The 17,307-nt window shown below is 44.0% G+C and overlaps 2 protein-coding genes across 8 annotated transcripts in view; one reads left to right on the top strand and one right to left on the bottom strand.

Annotated features, from left to right (window-relative positions):
* MDM2 (MDM2 proto-oncogene) overlaps positions 1-5,768 on the top strand; it is a 26,559-nt gene extending 20,791 nt beyond the window's left edge. For all 7 annotated transcript variants that reach the window (XM_040553009.1, XM_040553016.1, XM_040553044.1 and 4 more), the window contains one exon: positions 352-5,768. In XM_040553009.1, the coding sequence (XP_040408943.1) occupies positions 352-921 (570 nt within the window). In that variant the 3' untranslated portion in view covers positions 922-5,768. The remainder of the gene's footprint in view (positions 1-351) is intronic.
* CPM (carboxypeptidase M) overlaps positions 5,046-17,307 on the bottom strand; it is a 35,597-nt gene continuing 23,335 nt past the window's right edge. The window contains exons 4-9 of the mRNA XM_040553054.1: positions 13,296-13,468; positions 11,620-11,804; positions 11,185-11,355; positions 10,176-10,328; positions 9,038-9,186; positions 5,046-7,707 (exon numbers count right to left, since the gene is read on the bottom strand). Of these exons, the coding sequence (XP_040408988.1) occupies positions 7,474-7,707; positions 9,038-9,186; positions 10,176-10,328; positions 11,185-11,355; positions 11,620-11,804; positions 13,296-13,468 (1,065 nt within the window). The 3' untranslated portion in view covers positions 5,046-7,473. The remainder of the gene's footprint in view (positions 7,708-9,037; positions 9,187-10,175; positions 10,329-11,184; positions 11,356-11,619; positions 11,805-13,295; positions 13,469-17,307) is intronic.

Genomic DNA, 17,307 nt, shown 5'->3' on the forward strand with positions numbered 1-17,307 from the left:
AACAGTGCCCATTCTATCACAAAAGTTCTCTGTGAAGTTCTCTGAAGACTTTTGTAGACTAGTTTCTTCAATTTTGACTAAAACTAGTAAACCATTATTATTCCACCTCCATTTTCATTTTACAAATCTACTGTAAGAAGGAAGAAAATCAGAGAGTCTTATAAAAATGAGGCTATTTTAATGCAAGACAGTAAAATGGTCAGACACCCAGTGGAAGTCTTAAACTATAAACATGTTGATAGTTCAAGATCACTGGTATTTTGGCAGTAATAAATTCTTTATAATCTCTCTGTACTTCAGTTGTAAGCATTCCAAGTAGCTTAAGCTGTTTCAACCTTTAATTTACTCAAGGATTATTGGAAGTGTCCTGAATGCAGCGAAATGAATCCTCCACTTCCACGCCATTGCCACAGATGCTGGGCCCTTCGAGAGGACTGGCTTCCTGATGAAAAGAGTGAGAAATTGGCAAAGGGCAAATTAGAAAGTTCTTTCCACCTAGAATCTGAAGAAGGTTTTGATGTACCTGACTGTAAGAAAGTTAAAATGACTGAAGATAAAGAACCACCGGTGGAGGAGAATGAAGATAAAGCAGTACAAATATCCGAGTCCCAGGAAAGCGAAGATTATTCTCAGCCATCTACATCTAGCAGCATGTTTTGCAGCAGTCAGGAAGACTACAAGGAGCCCGAGAAGAGAGAAATGCAAGGCAAAGAGGAAAGCGTGGAGTCCAGTCTGCCTGTTAGCAGCATAGAACCCTGCGTCATATGCCAAAGCAGACCGAAAAATGGTTGCATAGTACATGGCAAAACAGGACATCTCATGTCGTGTTTCACATGCGCGAGGAAGCTGAAGAAGAGGAACAAACCGTGTCCGGTGTGCAGACAGCCTATACAGATGATCGTACTAACTTATTTTGGTTAGAACCATGTTGAGTGAAAAGGGGCAGAAGGAACGTTATAAACTGGTACCACAATTAAGAGAGTAAGAAACTATTTTTATATACTTATTGGCAGATGAATATTTTGGGTGTCTGCGTTTGGTAAGAAAAGTCGTTATTGAAATAAATGCACTGGAATTGTTAAGTTTAGCCTAATGCTCGTTAGTCCACTTGAATATTGTAAGTCCCTCTCAATTGAAGTAACCGATTCGTACTGGGTCCTGTTTGCCTTCCCAAGTGTATTACCGTACATCAAAGGTAGCAACGTTTGTATTACTGGATTGATCACACATTAAAAACCCAAGTTCAGTGATTAACAGAGGAAGGACATTTTGAAGAATTCATTTAAAGTTGGTTCCTCCTGTTACAAAGAAAGGGGATTCTCTACATTCCAGTATCTGTAGCCTAGTGAAGACACCAGGCAGAATCAGAACCCTCGGAATAAGTCAATAAACAACAAAATAGAGCCTTGTCTCCCACATTCCCCAAAAACGAGATTCTCCGAAAGGGAGATCTTTTGGATACATACCTGGAAACGGGGGAAGTTGTGATAGAAAATAACATGTAAAAATTTGCGAACAGAAAAGGGTACTGTGTCTTGTTTAAAATGTGCATTGTGAACTTCAGGGCTCTATGAATGTGTCCTGAGAAGAAGTCGTTGACCAGTTCGTCTTACGATTACCTCTTAAATATACTGAGAAACAGACTTCTAAAATACTCTGTGGTTTGGCAGTCTGTACTATCCTGGTTACTTTAGCAGAGCGTGAGAGATGTGAACAGGCAAGGTAAATGAAGGAGAGCTTACATTAAAAGTCAGGCAAATAGGTGATATTGGGCAGTGTTTGAATTTTCTCTGCACTTGTTTTTGACTTCAGTAGCGTGGCACACAGCTTGATCGCTCTGTTCACTTGAATAAAAATAGTGGAAAAAATATGTAAAAAATCCACCTCCATCTGCAGAAACAAATGAGCTCTGTAGTTCTGTTTCACACTGTTTGTTTTTGTTAGTTTGTTTTTAAGTTCAGCAGTCTTTCTGACTTGTGCTGTTTTTATCTGTACCATAAGAATTTTGAAAATCTCTTGCAAGGTGTTTGGTCGAATCAATGTTTGTCTGAGTTGGATCTGTCCTTACTGCTTTTAGCTCTTGTCTCCGCACTGTACTTTCCCAAAAACTTTGTGAAATTTTCCAGTTCCTTTATTAAGAAGTCTAGTACCTTAGTTCTGTGGTGCGTTCAGAGGGGGTAAGGAGAATATTTTTGTGTGGTAAAGTTCTAAAGATGTAGCTAGCTTACTCATCTGAGCTGTTCTTCGGATGGGGAGTTTATGTAGCAGTGGGTTGTGTTTATTTCTGTGGAGAGCTACATTACGAGAGGACTTGCGTGTTCTCAGCAGCTTGTTGTTTGTTCACCTAGTTGAGCTGATATTTGAAAGCTACTACTAAAAGATACTGATATCTCTGAGGCTTTTTTTTGTTTTTTAGTTCATTGTAACTAAACAAAAACCATAAGACGTCCTGTGTTTCTTCAAAGGAAGAGTTGTCCACACGCAGATGTCTTGTTCTTGCAAGTTGTGAAGTGGCAGCTGCTGGTTGGAAGCTGTTGAAGCTGTTACAGGCTTTGGTCAGCAGGAACCTTTCAGCTGGGTTTTGGCAGTCCTTCGGCCTGAGGTGAAAGAGTCGTTTCAGCAGATACTGAAAATTTTCAGCTAGCAATGCTCTTAATACGTGGTTACCTGCCTTAATTGGTATTGATTTCTATTTATTTTCTGTATTTTTATTTGATAATCTGAAGTACAGTACAGCTTGCAGAGGCTATCCCATTGCACCTGCAGGTCAGAACTGAATGGTGGTCAGATGAGTCTGGAGCGTGCAGTTAACAGAGTTTACAAACTCGTACATTCAGGGAAAGCATTGATGAAGTGGGGAGTGTGCTTAAAATCTTCATCCCTTGCATCGTCTCTTATGTCTGAGGCTTTTTTAGTTTGATCCTTCCCTACGGTCACTGTAGCGGCTGTGTAACTGCGGTCGTGGGGAGCGCCCAGATCCTGCTGGGACAAATGGTGCCGTCCTGGTCTTCCAACCCCTTTAAGTGCTCTCCATATGTTAAAAAGAAAATTAAATAAAATACTTCAGCTCTCAAAGATGCATGTATGGTCACAGCAGTGATCTTGCTGTTTGCAATTGCTTTGGAATTTGCCTTCAGAACCAATCCCACTAAAGCTTTCTGCTTTGGCATAAAGTAAAATGAAAGCATTTGGCACAACAATTTTTTCCTTGTATGCGAAAAAACTTTACATCCTCAGCATGTCTTCTGTAGCGGAAGATAGCCCTGGAAATACCCTCCGCTCCATGGAATCCCAAGGAAACAGGTACTTTTGGTGCCTGCTTCCTTGGCCAAGCTACTGTGTCAGAGCGATTTTATTTTTAATTATGTTTTCTGGCCTAATATTATTTTTAACAGCTAGTAAGTTTGTTTGTTCTTGAGCTTTGTTTTTTGTGTAGAAGCGTGCCTTACAAACGAGGGAGTGCTGAGTGTCGGCATCGGTCTCATCTCCTGTAGGAGAAGTTTGTGACTTCTGCCTTGTGCTGCGGACCAAGACCCAGGCTGAGAACGGGTGTTTTGTCCGAAATGCTGAAATCTTGGGGCTCGTCTCCATGCAGCCGCCCTGAATGCACGCTGTGACACCCAAGAAGGGGATAATGGTGACCAGCCTTTGCTTGTTGCCCTGTTCTTTTTGGCACAGATACAATTGCCTGTCCTTGGGTAGCGGTGCAAAGTTTGACATTTATTCTTACGTGGTGAGGTGTATTTAATATTGTATACGTTTTAATTTATTGCAGTTTGTAAATATTCTTGTGCTTGTAGTTAGTGTTTTGAGCTTTAATTTATTGAATTAGCCTTCTGGTACAGGTGTAGATAAACCAACATGCGTGCTGAGTGAATCTCAGTTACAAGGAGACTTTAAGAAATTGTAGCATTAAAAACAAAGGTCGGCAGAGCTATATTCAGACTAAGAGCAACATACGAAGACTTGTCTTCTTCTTTTCTCCTTCCCTTAACACAATTTCTGTGTTGAAACTGTACAGCGCGTCTTAGAGGTGGAAGCCGATGCTGCATTAGCATGGTGGAAATCCATTGGTGGTGCGTTCTGATGGAACGCTTTGCCATCTCCAGACACTGCTCCCTTGTGTTGTTAACACTGGGGGTCACTGTATGAAGATGCGACGTGATGAGAGGCTTCCCAGTCAAAATCTACACTGAGTGGTAATTTCTCCCTCCTTTGATCAAGGAGATTAAGGGTGAAGGAATGGCCAGATACTTGGGAAATTTGAAAGTATACAAAGTCTGTAATTGTCTTAGTGTGTTTCTTCGTGCACTTCAGGTCAACAGTATTTAGGTGCAAATGCTGCAAGGACTCGCGTTTGTACAAGAAAACCACTTTTGGATAAAATCCGACTTTTTCACTTCAGCCAAGAAGGATACGTGCAAAGCGGAGTACCCAAGACAGGTGCCAAAACTGCTTTGTTTCAGCATCTGACACTTCCCAAAAATGCTAGGATTGTTGAATGTTAAAACAGTTGAGAAGGTTCACTTAAAATTTATTACATTACAAGCCTGTTGCCTTTATCTTTTAAAAAAACGTGTCGGGGTGAAGCAGGTAGGTGGGTTGCTGATTGTATTGCACGCCCACTCTGCAAGGACTGTCGGTGTAGCGCACCCACCGCGTGTTGTGTTCGCGATGCTGCCTGGCAGCCCGGAGGAAGTCCGCGCCGTGCTGCGTTGCACAAGAAGCTTTGGCTGCCCCTTCAGCTAGGAGTTTGATTTAGAAACCGGTAAACACACTACAAAATTTAATTGATGGGGTGTTCTATTTATTTCTAACAGCCTAGTACAGTTGTATCACCGTGTTCCGTTTTCTGTTATTTTGTTTAAATGTCACTGTGTGAAATTTCTGTATGGGTATGAAAACACATGGAAGACTTAGGGCACATTTTTTCCCCTAAAACGAGGGGAAAAAACAGTTCCTCATTCTTGCAGAAAGCATCAGCAAGAATAATTTTCAGAAAACCATGCTCTTACAGGAGAGAGAGTGGTTTATCTTATTTTTTGGGTTACTTAGTTTAAAGTTTGAGCAAGCAAAAGAGTGAAAAAAATAAGTCCAACCAACCCCCAAGCGTGGGCTTAAGGTATTTTTCTTAACAATAGACTGAACTTACTGAAAAGGAAAAATTGTTGCTTTCAACTAATGTGTACTTGCTTTTATTTACCACAGCCACGCTGAAAATTTGAATGCCTCTCTGTCATACCTATTGTATGTGTAAAAGTTGTGGGTTATACTTCAGAGGGTGTTCTCTCCCCTTTTAGTAGATGTTGCTTTAAGTTAACAGGCTGACTTTCAAGGGGCAGGTTTTCCTGTTTGTTTTTTTTGCTAAGTTGATGGCAGTCAGCGTGAAGATTACATAAATACCTAAAATAACAGATTGCTTTTCCAAAAGCAGAGTCTTACTTTGTTGTCTGACTGTGCAGAGTTGGAATTGTTATTAAATAGAGAGTTTAATAGTGAAGTTAAACAACTATGCAATTTTACCACCACGCGTAGGTTGCTGAACACACGTGCGGTGACGTGTGTGAACCTTGTAGCTAACCACCGCACGTCCTGCTGCGTCCAGTAGCCATTCACGTGCAGCTGTCCACTCAAATCGCACCGCGCGTAGTTCCCTTTGTGAGAAGAATTTTCATGTGTATTGCATTTATGTGTTTTGGTTTTCAGTTTTTCTGAGAAAATTAACTATGATGGCTAAGAGCTTTAAATAAAGATGTGTTTATATGCTCCTTAGTGCTTTTTTTTTCATGTCAATGATTTTTTTTTTTTTTCCTTTAAAGTTCTCCTACTTCATTTTCATACAGCCTCTTAATTCTGTGAAACAACAGTGCAGCTTCTTTCTCCCCTCACTTGGCTGGTAGCATGGAGTCGTCGCTCATGTTCCTGCTTTTGGAGTATTTTGAACTTCAGGGCGCTCTAGCTATATGTAACAGAACTGGAACCAATCCGCTCTGGAGGGATTAGTGGATAATTGGTTATGGCTTTGACTAGTAAACACTCCACAACATTTAAAAGGGGAAGAAAGGTAGAAAGTTCAAATGGATGAGATACAACAAACAAAAGACGATGACACAACAGTATCTTACGTACAGTCTGTATGTAATGAGATGCCGTTCTGAGTGCATTGGTGTTCCAATACCAAAAGTGTATTTACACTCAGACTGGGACCCACGGCCCAGCTGGTATGTCGTGATGTGAAACACAGGAGCACCTCTGCAGTAACAGTGGTACACTTCAAAAAACTACTTTTATCAAAAGATTTACTCTGTTCCTGCATTTTTGATTTACTGTGTGCAGGAAAACGTAGACGTTTCCAAAGATAATCTCTTCTGGCTGCTTTTAAAACTGCTTAAGAAAATTAGCAGCAGACGAAGCTTCAAAATAAACACACGCGGTGACACTGACTTCACTCGGTAACATCTGAGTTTGCTGAACAGCTTCAAAGTGCCTTGAAAATGGTTTACAACTGACCAAGGTAAAAGGAATCTGCTAAATCCGCACCTGATAGCGCACTGTTAGCACAGCCCTTAGAAACCAGCTGCTGTACAATGGTCGCTCCTCCTGAAGCACACCTTCCAGCTTCTGCTGTGCAGATACCAGGCATGAGCTAAAGAGGGAGTAAGAGGGCTGTGAAACATGCTTAAAAAAACAACAAATAGCTGAAGTTATTTAGATTGAAAAATTGTGAATTATGGTTCTGCTCTGTAACACATTCAGTTAAAAAAAAGGCAACTGTATAAAGCTTAAGGGGGCTGTCTCTATGTCGCTTTCAATAGTTCTGTCTTAGAGGAACGCTTTTTCAAAGACCTACATTACTGTCTTTTGCCTGATGGCACAGGCTATCATCAAGCTCCAGCAGCATGGCCCTTGGGCACTTACAGATGGTTATTTATTTCCATCTTCTTTTCTTCTACCATGTGTTACCAATCTTATTTCAGCCCCGATTGGTCTCGTTTGTCTAGACAAGAAAGAGCATTCTTCAAAATGTCATTCTTCATTTATAGCAGTGGCTTTATTACAAGACATTAGGATTGAGCTACTTGCTTACAGTTGTGCGGGCACATGAACTGTTAGTTCAACACTGAAACAGTTTGAAACAGAGGCAGTACAAGCTTAGACTGTTTTTGAACTCTGGCAAGTTCTTCAAAAGATGTGTAACTACCTGCATCAAAATTGAACAATTACCTCCATAGGCTGTACAGTTTTTCTTTAGAGTAAAATATTTACTCTAAATATGTAGAAAAATACGATAGTCTATTACAATTAAAGTACAACATTTGATTGTCAAGGCAGTAATTTACAAAATACAATAAACGTGATTATAAATCTGAGAATTTGGTTCATAAAAACATACATTCTTTTACATACACAATTCCTTGTTTCAAAAGCCACCTTTGTGCAGGAAGATTTTGCCCTGTCACGTCATCCCTGACTTTATTTGAAAAGCAGAATCACGGCGGTCATTAAAACCAAGATGTGTAGAGTTGGTTTTACCGCAGCTGAAGAACGTTCAAGCTCTTGGTACAAGGGCGTTTTAGGACACGAAGCAGGTCTTGTTCTGATAGAGACTTCTGAGAAAGAGAAGTCTTGTTTCAAAGCACTGAAGTTACCAGTGTTATCACGTATTTCCACCGTCTTCAGCATCGACTTAAATCCAGGTACAGTAGCCTAGGAACAAGCATGAAAGATATTTTTTTTTTTGGTTTTAAGCACCGAGTTCAGCTGTAAAACAATCATTGTCTAATGCGCTTATTTATAGTTTCAACGTGTAGGAAAAGTGTTCTAAATATAAGTTGAACTACAGCAAGAGAAAACAGTAAAAGTTTTTCACATTACGGCAATAAGACTAAAAAAAGCTGAGATGGAGACGGTAACAGAACACATGCTTTTTTTACCCCCCCCCCCCCAGTTCACAAGGCTCTTAGCTAATTTTGCTTTATTTGGGTCATTACCTTGCAGAGGATGAACTGACTAAATTGCTTAGCAACGAGAGCCACAAAACCTGGAGGATGCGAGCTGGTGGGTAGCTAACCGTGTCAGGCAGCAGCACAACACTAACTGAAGTCTGCTTCATGTGAACAGGAACAAGGAACTGCAGTTTGAACAAGCCCGAAGCTAGCAGCAAAAGTGCTAGATGTCATGGGGTATTCTCTGCCGCAGTAAGTGAATTTCTCTCAGTTGTGGTTTTTCCTTGCCTCTTGTAAGGTGCTGCCATGGATCGAGGTTGCTCACCTCTAGGGACCAAACTTAAGACTGCCTTACTAGGAGTAACTGCCTTACTCCTGTAGCAGGCTGCAGCAGGAGGGTGGCAGGGACAGGGGCTGAGCACATGCAGGAGGCCCTCGCTGGCTGCTCAAGTCCGAAGAGGCGTTGACCAGACTGACATTTTAGGGGAGGGAAGTCTCTTTCCCGGGAGGTTCTGACAGGAGGATTCATATTTCAAACCAGCAGCGATTTTTGGCCCGAAGACCACAGGAGCACCGCACGCTGTACAAGAGAGGGAATCTTGCAGTCATCCTGGCTCCAGGCAGAGACGTTGGTGCTCGGATGCTCTCTAATACCAGCTCCTGACAAGGCCCTCAGGGAAGCCCCTTCCACCCAAGGAAGCTGTCACTGACAGCCTTGTCAGCCTGTTGCTGCCAGGGGCTACGTGGGTCCCAGCCTCCCAGTCCTCACCCTCTAACAGCTCTCAGGTTTGCTTCAAACACTTCAAGCCAGCATCGCCATGGTCCAGACACTCAGCTGGTTCCACCGCCCAGTTAGATTACTGCTTATTCCTGGACAGCCTGGGGACAGGAGGTCTCCCTGTATCTAAACATTGCCCTACTGCTGACTCAAATATTACAATTAATTAATTTTTTAATCCGCTAATGAGTCTTTACAGTTCCTGTATTTGACTCAAGCAAGTCCACCTTACTCGGCTATAAGGATTTGGTCTCGCTGTGCTCAAGAACTCGATGTAATTAGAAATAATAATTTAGTAAGGCAGCACACTTACATTGATCACATACTTCCCAGGCAAAAGGAGAAGAAAGTACTCTCCGTGTTCGTTTGTTCTGTACGGGCAGACATGAGACCTCCCTTGGGCTTCCACGATCGCATTGGGAATAGGATTTCCATTCCTATCAGTAACCTGACCTTTGACTCCTGTGAAAAAGGGAGAGGAGAGAAAGATCACAATGTGTACTCGTGGTGAGCCTCCTTGTCTGACAAAGTCAGACTATTTGTTGCTGGGTGCATTCAAAGGTTATTTCAATTATTTCAAGTACATCTAATAATATCACTAGGACTTACATATTACCGAAGAGAATTAAAATAGAAAATCCTTTTTGTTGTTAGCAGCTTCCCCTCACGTTAGTTTAGAAAGCACCATTGTAATCTCTAAGTTTCATTTGCTGAAAGCATCATACCTACTTACTGCATGTGTCTTGCTGAAGGGCTTACATTTTCAGTATTGTGTGTGTGTTCTTTGTGTTTGTTTGTTTTTTAAATAGCCCAGCCTCTTATCTAGTGCTTCCAAATGGCAGAATAACAATGTCTGCTTATGGAGTAGTTTCCCTTAATTCTCACAAACCACCTTAAAGGCAGCGCTGTCATTAAGCAAAACAGCAATCAGACATTCAAGGCAACAAAACCCAAGATAAGCAACAGATCTGTGCGAACCCTTTACCTCTGCAAAATACCACTGATTCACTAAGCAGTTCTCTCTTCCAACTGTGAAGTCCAGACCACGCTTAGGTCTTAAAAATACAAAATCCAAGCAGCAAAGAGCCACGAAACCATGCCCACATGCACACAGGTTTAGAAACCTCGGAGATAAATGACTGCCCCAGGGCTGCTCAGGAGAGCAGGCTCCCTGGAGGGCAGGGGGAGGTGAGATGCCTGAGCGGCCTGTCCCAGTGCATTTTAAGCCCCTTGGACTCCACCTGACAATCCCACCTCTAAGTTCTCTCGCCCACCCCTAGCCTTGTAGCACTTGCCCTTCAGGTCTTTCCTGGAGCACAGCAGCTCCCAGATTCATGCCGTAGCTCCTCACCTGTGAGCTCCAACACAGACCCAGGCTACTGCAGCCTGCCCACTTTGCCCAGCCACCCGGTCTCCTCAGCTTCAGCTCCCTTCCCCGGCTGCATACCCACCTAGGTGTACTTGTTTTATATATTCAACCAGAGCAACTTTGTTGTCTCTCCAGAATTTCTCCAACTGGTCTGCCGGAGGATATTTACAGCATGACAGCTCCAATGTGATTTCAAAACATTGTCCCCAGACATAGTTGTAATCTTGCATTCCACCTTAAGAGCAAAATAAAACAAGCCAGTGTTCAGCTGCAAAGAAGCACCAAGCTCAAGCTATACGAAAAATGGAAGTTAAAAATGTTGGCACTTATATCACACCCGTAAGAAAAGTAAATTAGACAAATTATTCCTCAATACCACACTTATATACTTATACCACACTGCTTCCTGTGGAAAACCAGCTTAATAACTCTCTATATACTTGTAGGGTGTTGTTTTTTAAAGCACAGTGATGTTTTGGAAATGATGATTATTGTGGTTGAGGAAGGGTGGGTCTTTGACTTAAAAACTCAGAAGGCTTTTCAAGCACTGCCCACTGAACGGAGACATAAATCCATGTGTTGGCATGGGGTTTACTAGTCTTGGAGCTGTCCTAAGAGCCTTTTAAGGCTTTGAATTCAGACTGGGAAAGCAACACATGGTATGTACCAGAGTAAACAGAACCCATATTGTATTTGGTTACATGTAAATAGAAATGAAAAAAAAAATCAGTAATAAATCAGTAATCAAAGTTGTTTGTTTGTTTATTTTTAAAAGGATGATACATGAACAGAACATCGGTTTTCTTTCTGAAAGAAGAGAGAAGTTTTTGACCTTGGTGCCACACTGATGTACCCGAACATATATGAATGCTCTTTCCCTTGAGAAAGGACATAGAGGAAATCAAAACAGCAGCAACTGCCTCATTCTGATCAGCAGAGCCTGCAAACACCTGTGTCCTGCTCCAACAATCCCTGCTTGTATCAGCCTTCTACTCTGGGCAAAATGACAGCCCTTTCATCATCACAGGTGGCAGAAGCAAGTGAGAATACCGTATCTGAAGTGGCTGAAAAAATAGCACTGCCATTCTTACCTTCCAGCTGGTACCAGGAATACCCATTGGTGATGCCGTCTGGAAAGGTTTGCCTGTTGTCACACCCAGTCCCTTTGTACATGCTGGCATGGTTGAAAGAATAGGTCTTTGCCAGGTGAATAAAAACATCATCATCTGGAGACCTGCTGTAGCCTTTTGATGAGCCAGTAACTGCAGAATAAAGACAGCCATCACATAATTCTCATTAGCAGTAAAACAGACAGTGCTATCTTACATACAGGATAAGAATCTCAATAGCCAGAGCAGAGAACGAATTTCGATGCCTCATTTTGTCTTTGATGTTTCCCAAAGTCTGCCCATCCCAGCTCAAAAGCTGAAAAAACCCTTGCAGAAAACCTTACAGATGTTGCTTTGGTACAGCTACGATTCCTAAAGCAAATCAGCTTTGGGGAAAAGGGTTTGTTACCAGCTTACCTGCGTTACCGTTATCGAACGTGTAGCTGGCAACCAGGGCACCCCCATGCAAGTTCGCTGACAGAACAAACGTTTCATTTTTTATCCAGTTCATCACCGCTCGAGTCTCTGGCTGAATGGTGTTGTTGTTATTTTCAAAGGCGTCAGGAAAATTCCTGTTCAGATCCTCTCCGTTCTTATTGTACCTTAGAAAGAGAGAAGGCACTGCCGTTACTGTTTGCCTGTAGACACTTCCACACCACCAGCCCCATGGTGCTTGAGGTCCACGGCACACCAGTGCCTTTAGGGAACAGGCAAGATGACCACTGCAAGGTTATCTTCTCAAGCATTCAGAAATTGGACTTCAGCATGCTTTCTGTCAGCACCAGGCTTTTCATAGGACACAATAAAACAACTCTTCTGTTGTAGTTCAGGTGGAAACAGAGAATGATATTTAACACGCATATAGGACATACCCACACCTACACATACAAGAACTTAAAAACCTAAGTCAGGTAAGAAGGATATGTCCTTCTGTCTGTGTTTTTCCACTTGTCTAGGAAGATCAAGGTAACTGCTGGACGGCGATGTCCCTTGTATTCCTGCCACTCTGGACTGACAGCAAAATCAGACACAGGATGGATTCTGTTCCACCTGTACTTGAAGGTCCAGCCTGGGCAAACACTTTCTTCCTTTTTCACTCAGAGAGGTCAGCACAGAGAGTGTAAGAGAGTATTTTAGTTTCAGCTGTGTTAATTTTTTTTAAACTCAGTTAGTTAAATTCTATTTGACAGCAAGGGGATAAAAATTCCTGCCCTCCGTACAAGTCCTATCTATTTGCTGAGGAATACTTTTCCTTCCTGATAAAAAGAAGGGCCTACACCAGTCACCTAGAGAATTAAGCTTTCTCTCTACTTAAACTACCTTTTCACTCGTTCCTGACGTTGCCATGGCCAAAGATCCAGGCGAACTCCTAGCTCATGATTTTGCTTTTTCTTCACATTCCAGCTTTGCCCCTTTGGCATTTCTTCCCATTCTCTCACTCTCCCTCTTCTTCCCTCTTCTAACTTGTTAAACATTTCCTCCCCTTTTTGGTCTCTGCAAGTTATGTTAAAGAATGCAAAAGCAGCACAAGATGCAATACTAGGTTACATTTCCTTCTGAGTGTTTTTCTAGCACTGCTATTAGCACAGCACCTATTATAGCTAACTCTGCTTGCATAACTCCTCCCTCCCGCTCTATCTGCGCTCAATGTGAACTACCAACACGTTTGTGGCAGTCCATTCCACCAGCTCAGACACACCTTTTTCTCGTTAAGAAGGGTTACATAGTTCTTCAGTTGAAGAAGATCCCCGGGGGTGGACTTTTTATTTCATCTTTCTTTGTGGTACCCTAGAGGTCTGAATAGGTCATTGTCCTTCTTCTCTCAGTTTGGGTCTCCTGCCTGAAAGGTTAGCTCATTATATCATTCTGACCAATTTTCTCTCGCCACACCACATATAAACACCAGGCTGACTCACTCTTCCAAAACCCTGTGCTGTAACAGTGTCTCTTCAGAACAGCACAGGCCAAAATCATCCCTAACGCATCCACTACGCTATTTTCTCCACCAAGTATGATTCAGTCCCTTGGCTATCTCCGATTATTACTCCCCACCCATTTCCTTTACCACTCCCACCCTCCTAAGTCAGCCTTACCTTCCTCGTGAGTAATAACAATGAGGCACTTTTGTAGCTTCAAATCCATCAGGATTCATTGTTGGCATGATGTGAATCCGGGTATTATTGAGTAACTGGGTAATATTTGGGTCACGTCTGTAGTTGGTCACCAGGTAGTCTATCAAATGGAGCAGGATTTCTCGCCCAACAGTCTGCAAAAGCAGCATAGATTTCATTTTAAGCCTGCTATGGAAGAAAAACAGAACAAAAAAAAATAACAAAAATAGCCCAAACCCACCGCTTTACGCTTACAGGGTTTTGTTTTGACTGGGTTACACAGACACACAAGGCATACAAGAACATTCTGGTCAATACTGTTTTGTTTCATGCTCTCCCTCTAATTACATTTAAAGCAATTTACAAGATTAAAGGAGTCACTGGAAGGTTTTCACAAGAGTTTCAAACCCAGATCAACCAGAACTACTTGTGTAATGGGAAACCGACTGTGTCAGCTACGCTGCTGAAACCCTGTGCGGATAAGGCAGAGCCTTATCAAAAACTCAAACCGCAAGGGCTGCCTGCTGAAGACCACGTGGGCTGGGAAACGCAGCCCTGCGCTATCTCAGGTGGTGCAGAGTCAGCTCTGGGCTGATGCCCCAGGGACCCTGGGCCCCGCACGTAAGTGCCAGTGCTCGGCAGGGCTGGCAAGTGATGGAAGAAGGGAAAGAGACTCCTTCCAAATTTACCAGGGTTCTGCAGAGTACAAGAGTTTGTTGTTTTTAATCTCTTTTTCTGTGAAATCGACTTTAATGCAGGCTCAAGAGAAGCTGACTCCTGATACAGAGAGAAGAAAGGCTCCCCAGACACTTCCCTCATACCCCGTACCTTGCCGTACCCTATTGCTATGAACACTGGCACTGGGGAAACGGAACAGGTGTGTATGGATCCTTAGAGAAAGATGGAAAGCCCATCTGGATGCAACCTCTGGCACAAGGAAAGGCAGTGGCAGAGAAAAAGCTAAATGCTTATTTCTGTTCATGTAAATTTGTGTAAGTCATGAAGGCTGGCAGGACATCTCCCTTTGGTCTGCTAGGTCAGATCTTAGCCAAAACAGCAACAACTTCCAGCTCCAGTGAGTTGAGAACAACCCTGTTCTGCCCCAAAAACCACCAGCACAGCGTGTTCACTGGACCAGGCTTTCCAGGAGCATCAAGGTTGCAGTGGAGTTCCTAAACTCTGGCTGGGATGGGAACAAACCAAGACTGGCAACTGGATGTGCTCTGCAGATAGTTTCTCTCTACTTTTTCTCCAAGAACAGAGCCCGGCAAATCACTGAGGGCTCCACTTCAGAGCTATGGAGCCTCACTATCTTTTACAATGAGTCTTGCATCACTAATGTGGAAAAACTGCAGAGGATTTTCCCCCGCTCCTAAATTGAGAAACATGGGGTGACATTACGGGGTGAAACTGGCATCACAGATCAACATCCTCTTGCTTGCAGGCTGGTACAGGGAAGGTAAAAAGCAGATGAAATCAGACAGAGGGAAGGGAGTATTTCTCCCCGGCTACTTGCTGCAGTGACAGCTTGTTAAATTTTCACATCAGTGCAATTTAAGCAGCAAATCCCGCTCTGGACATGGAGGTAAACCAGAACATGGAGCTCAGCTGGCAGAAGCTGGCTGGTACACCTTGGGTACACCCTCTGCTCAGGCTGGGAGCAAAGCACGTCCCTTCAGCTGGGCAGCAACTGATGCTTGTCCCAGAAGGAAGAGGGGAGGGCAGCAGCGCCAAGCACAGCCCCACAGAGCTGCAGATCACACCGGTGTCAGGCTTAAAACTTGCTCTGTGAAATTTAAGAAGGGGCACACCAGAACCTGTCTTGTACAGGCAGCTCAGGTGATAGACATCTTGGGCAGCAGGGGGAAGAAGGGAAGGGGGAGAAGTCAGCCAAATCATGGCCCTGGGCAGGAGAGAGAAAGCTAGCAGGCTCAGAAGAAACGAGAACAGCCCTACCACAGAGAGAGCTAGACTGCAAGCAAGACTGGACTGCTCTCCGGAGGAAACGGGAAAGAGCATCTGCGCCTATCCTGGTTCTCTTCAGTGTCTGGGGCAGGGGCAGCAACTCCGGGAAAAAAGGGGTAGAGAAGCAGGAAAAGGAAGAAGAAAAGGTGGTTGGAAAAGGATAGTGTTCATAAACAGCAGAAGCTGACCGGTGCTTCATAGATGACATTCTTTGCACTCCAGAGTAAAGCCCAGACTTATTACATATGCAGCATCAAAAACAACAACAAAAAACAAATCCTATTTTATGGGATTCCTTGCGTAGCTCTTGCTGTATCCAAGTACTTAGCTCCATTCAGCTAACATCTGTCAGAGAGGGCTGGTACTCTCATCATTTAAAGAAGTGTGTGTGTTACCACTTGGTTTTGGTAGAGCAACAGAGGGAGGGCTGTTGCTTTGGCCCAGATGACCCCAGATTTCTTGAGGAAGCACATCTGGAGGTGGTTAAGGGAAGGGCTTCGTTTCTGAGACAGCGAAGCTCAAGTTTTGGTCAAGCCCTCAGAAGGCACCTACTGCCCAGCAAGCTTCACCCTGACAGCAGGGCGTTCAGTTGTGCCCATGGAGTGAAGCTGGCAGCCGTTCATCTGCTTTACTGTAATGCTGCAAGTAAGCCTCGAGACACTGGGGGCAGGTTGCCGACAGTAGTGCCGAGGACAGACACCCTAACACACCTCTAATCTACTACACGCACACGGGGAGAGCAGAGGGAAGACCTCATGTCTTCGAGGGAACACGACGAGTATTCGGTTTTAATCGCAGCCTCCCCGGGGCGATGGCCTCGTGCCCAGGTGTGTGGCTTTGCAGTAGCCCAGACGAGGGGTGACACGAAAGCCAGCCCTTTCTCCCACCCCGGGGACACAGCCGGATGTCACGACCCTCTCACAGAACGCACGTCCAGACGTCACGGTGTCACTGCGTGCCCGAGGGGCAGACAGGCAGCAGAAGAGGCTTTCCGTGATCCCTGGGGAAGGCCGGACTGCAGAGCACAGGTCTGGCTGTCACGCCTGGTCAGCCCCTGCTCAGAGACCGAGCACTTGGTCAAGGAGCCCCGGCCACAGCTTGTTAAAAGATTAAGGTCAGCAGCCACCGCGCCCACAGCGTGACGCTCCACTCCCGCGCCCCTGTATTTAACACGCTTTTACTGCCACGTGGTAGAGGCCTAGTGCCAGGGGGCGATGGGCGGATAGGCTCTGCCCATTTTTTTTAAAGATTAAAATTCTTTCCTTAAACTTGGCCTTTTTTTTTTTTTTTTTTTTTAGCTGAACTATGTCGAAAGAAAGACCCGAACCGTCAGGTAGGACCTGTTCCAGAGCAGCCCGGCCTCGCCAGCCTCCCTGCTCCGGCCCCGAGTGCTGCGCAGAGCTGGGGCAGCGCGGGCGCCACCCGACCCGAGGTGCAGGGGGAGCCCCAAAAACCTGCCGGCCATAATGACTGGATTTGGGGCACCTGCAGCACACCCCAACGAGTCTGGGGGATGTCAGCTACGAAGGGCAGCCTTAAAGCCGCTGCTTGTGTGGACACCACCTGGCACGCAGCCAGCGCCTCCCAAAGCAGCAGCCCGACCTATGTTGAAAGAGATCTCAAAGTTTTTTCAAGCACGAGGTTAGCAAATAGACTGGGTTGCTGGGAACTCTGAGGTTTCTAGTGCCTCTGACCTTCTTTACATCCTGTCAGCTGATATTGAAACCAGGTAGAAAATAGTTCCCTATACAGGAAATATATATACAATTCTTCCCCTATTTTCTCTCCTAGGGTATGTATTTGTAGCCCTACCACACCTCTGCCATGCTATATCACACAATACAGATAAATGACATTGGATATATCCTGAAAACTTCATATAGCAGCCTTTATAATATGCAGACGCAACCTTTTGTCTAATGTGGTGATAAAAATTGTCTTGTATAGACATATTTTGACAGCATAAATGCAGCTGCTATTCAGTTTTGGAAATGAGAACAAGAGATTCTACAAAACACTTTTTTTTTTT

Source organism: Cygnus olor, chromosome 1 (genome assembly GCF_009769625.2).
Source record: "Cygnus olor isolate bCygOlo1 chromosome 1, bCygOlo1.pri.v2, whole genome shotgun sequence".
In the NCBI taxonomy this organism is placed as follows: domain Eukaryota; kingdom Metazoa; phylum Chordata; class Aves; order Anseriformes; family Anatidae; genus Cygnus; species Cygnus olor.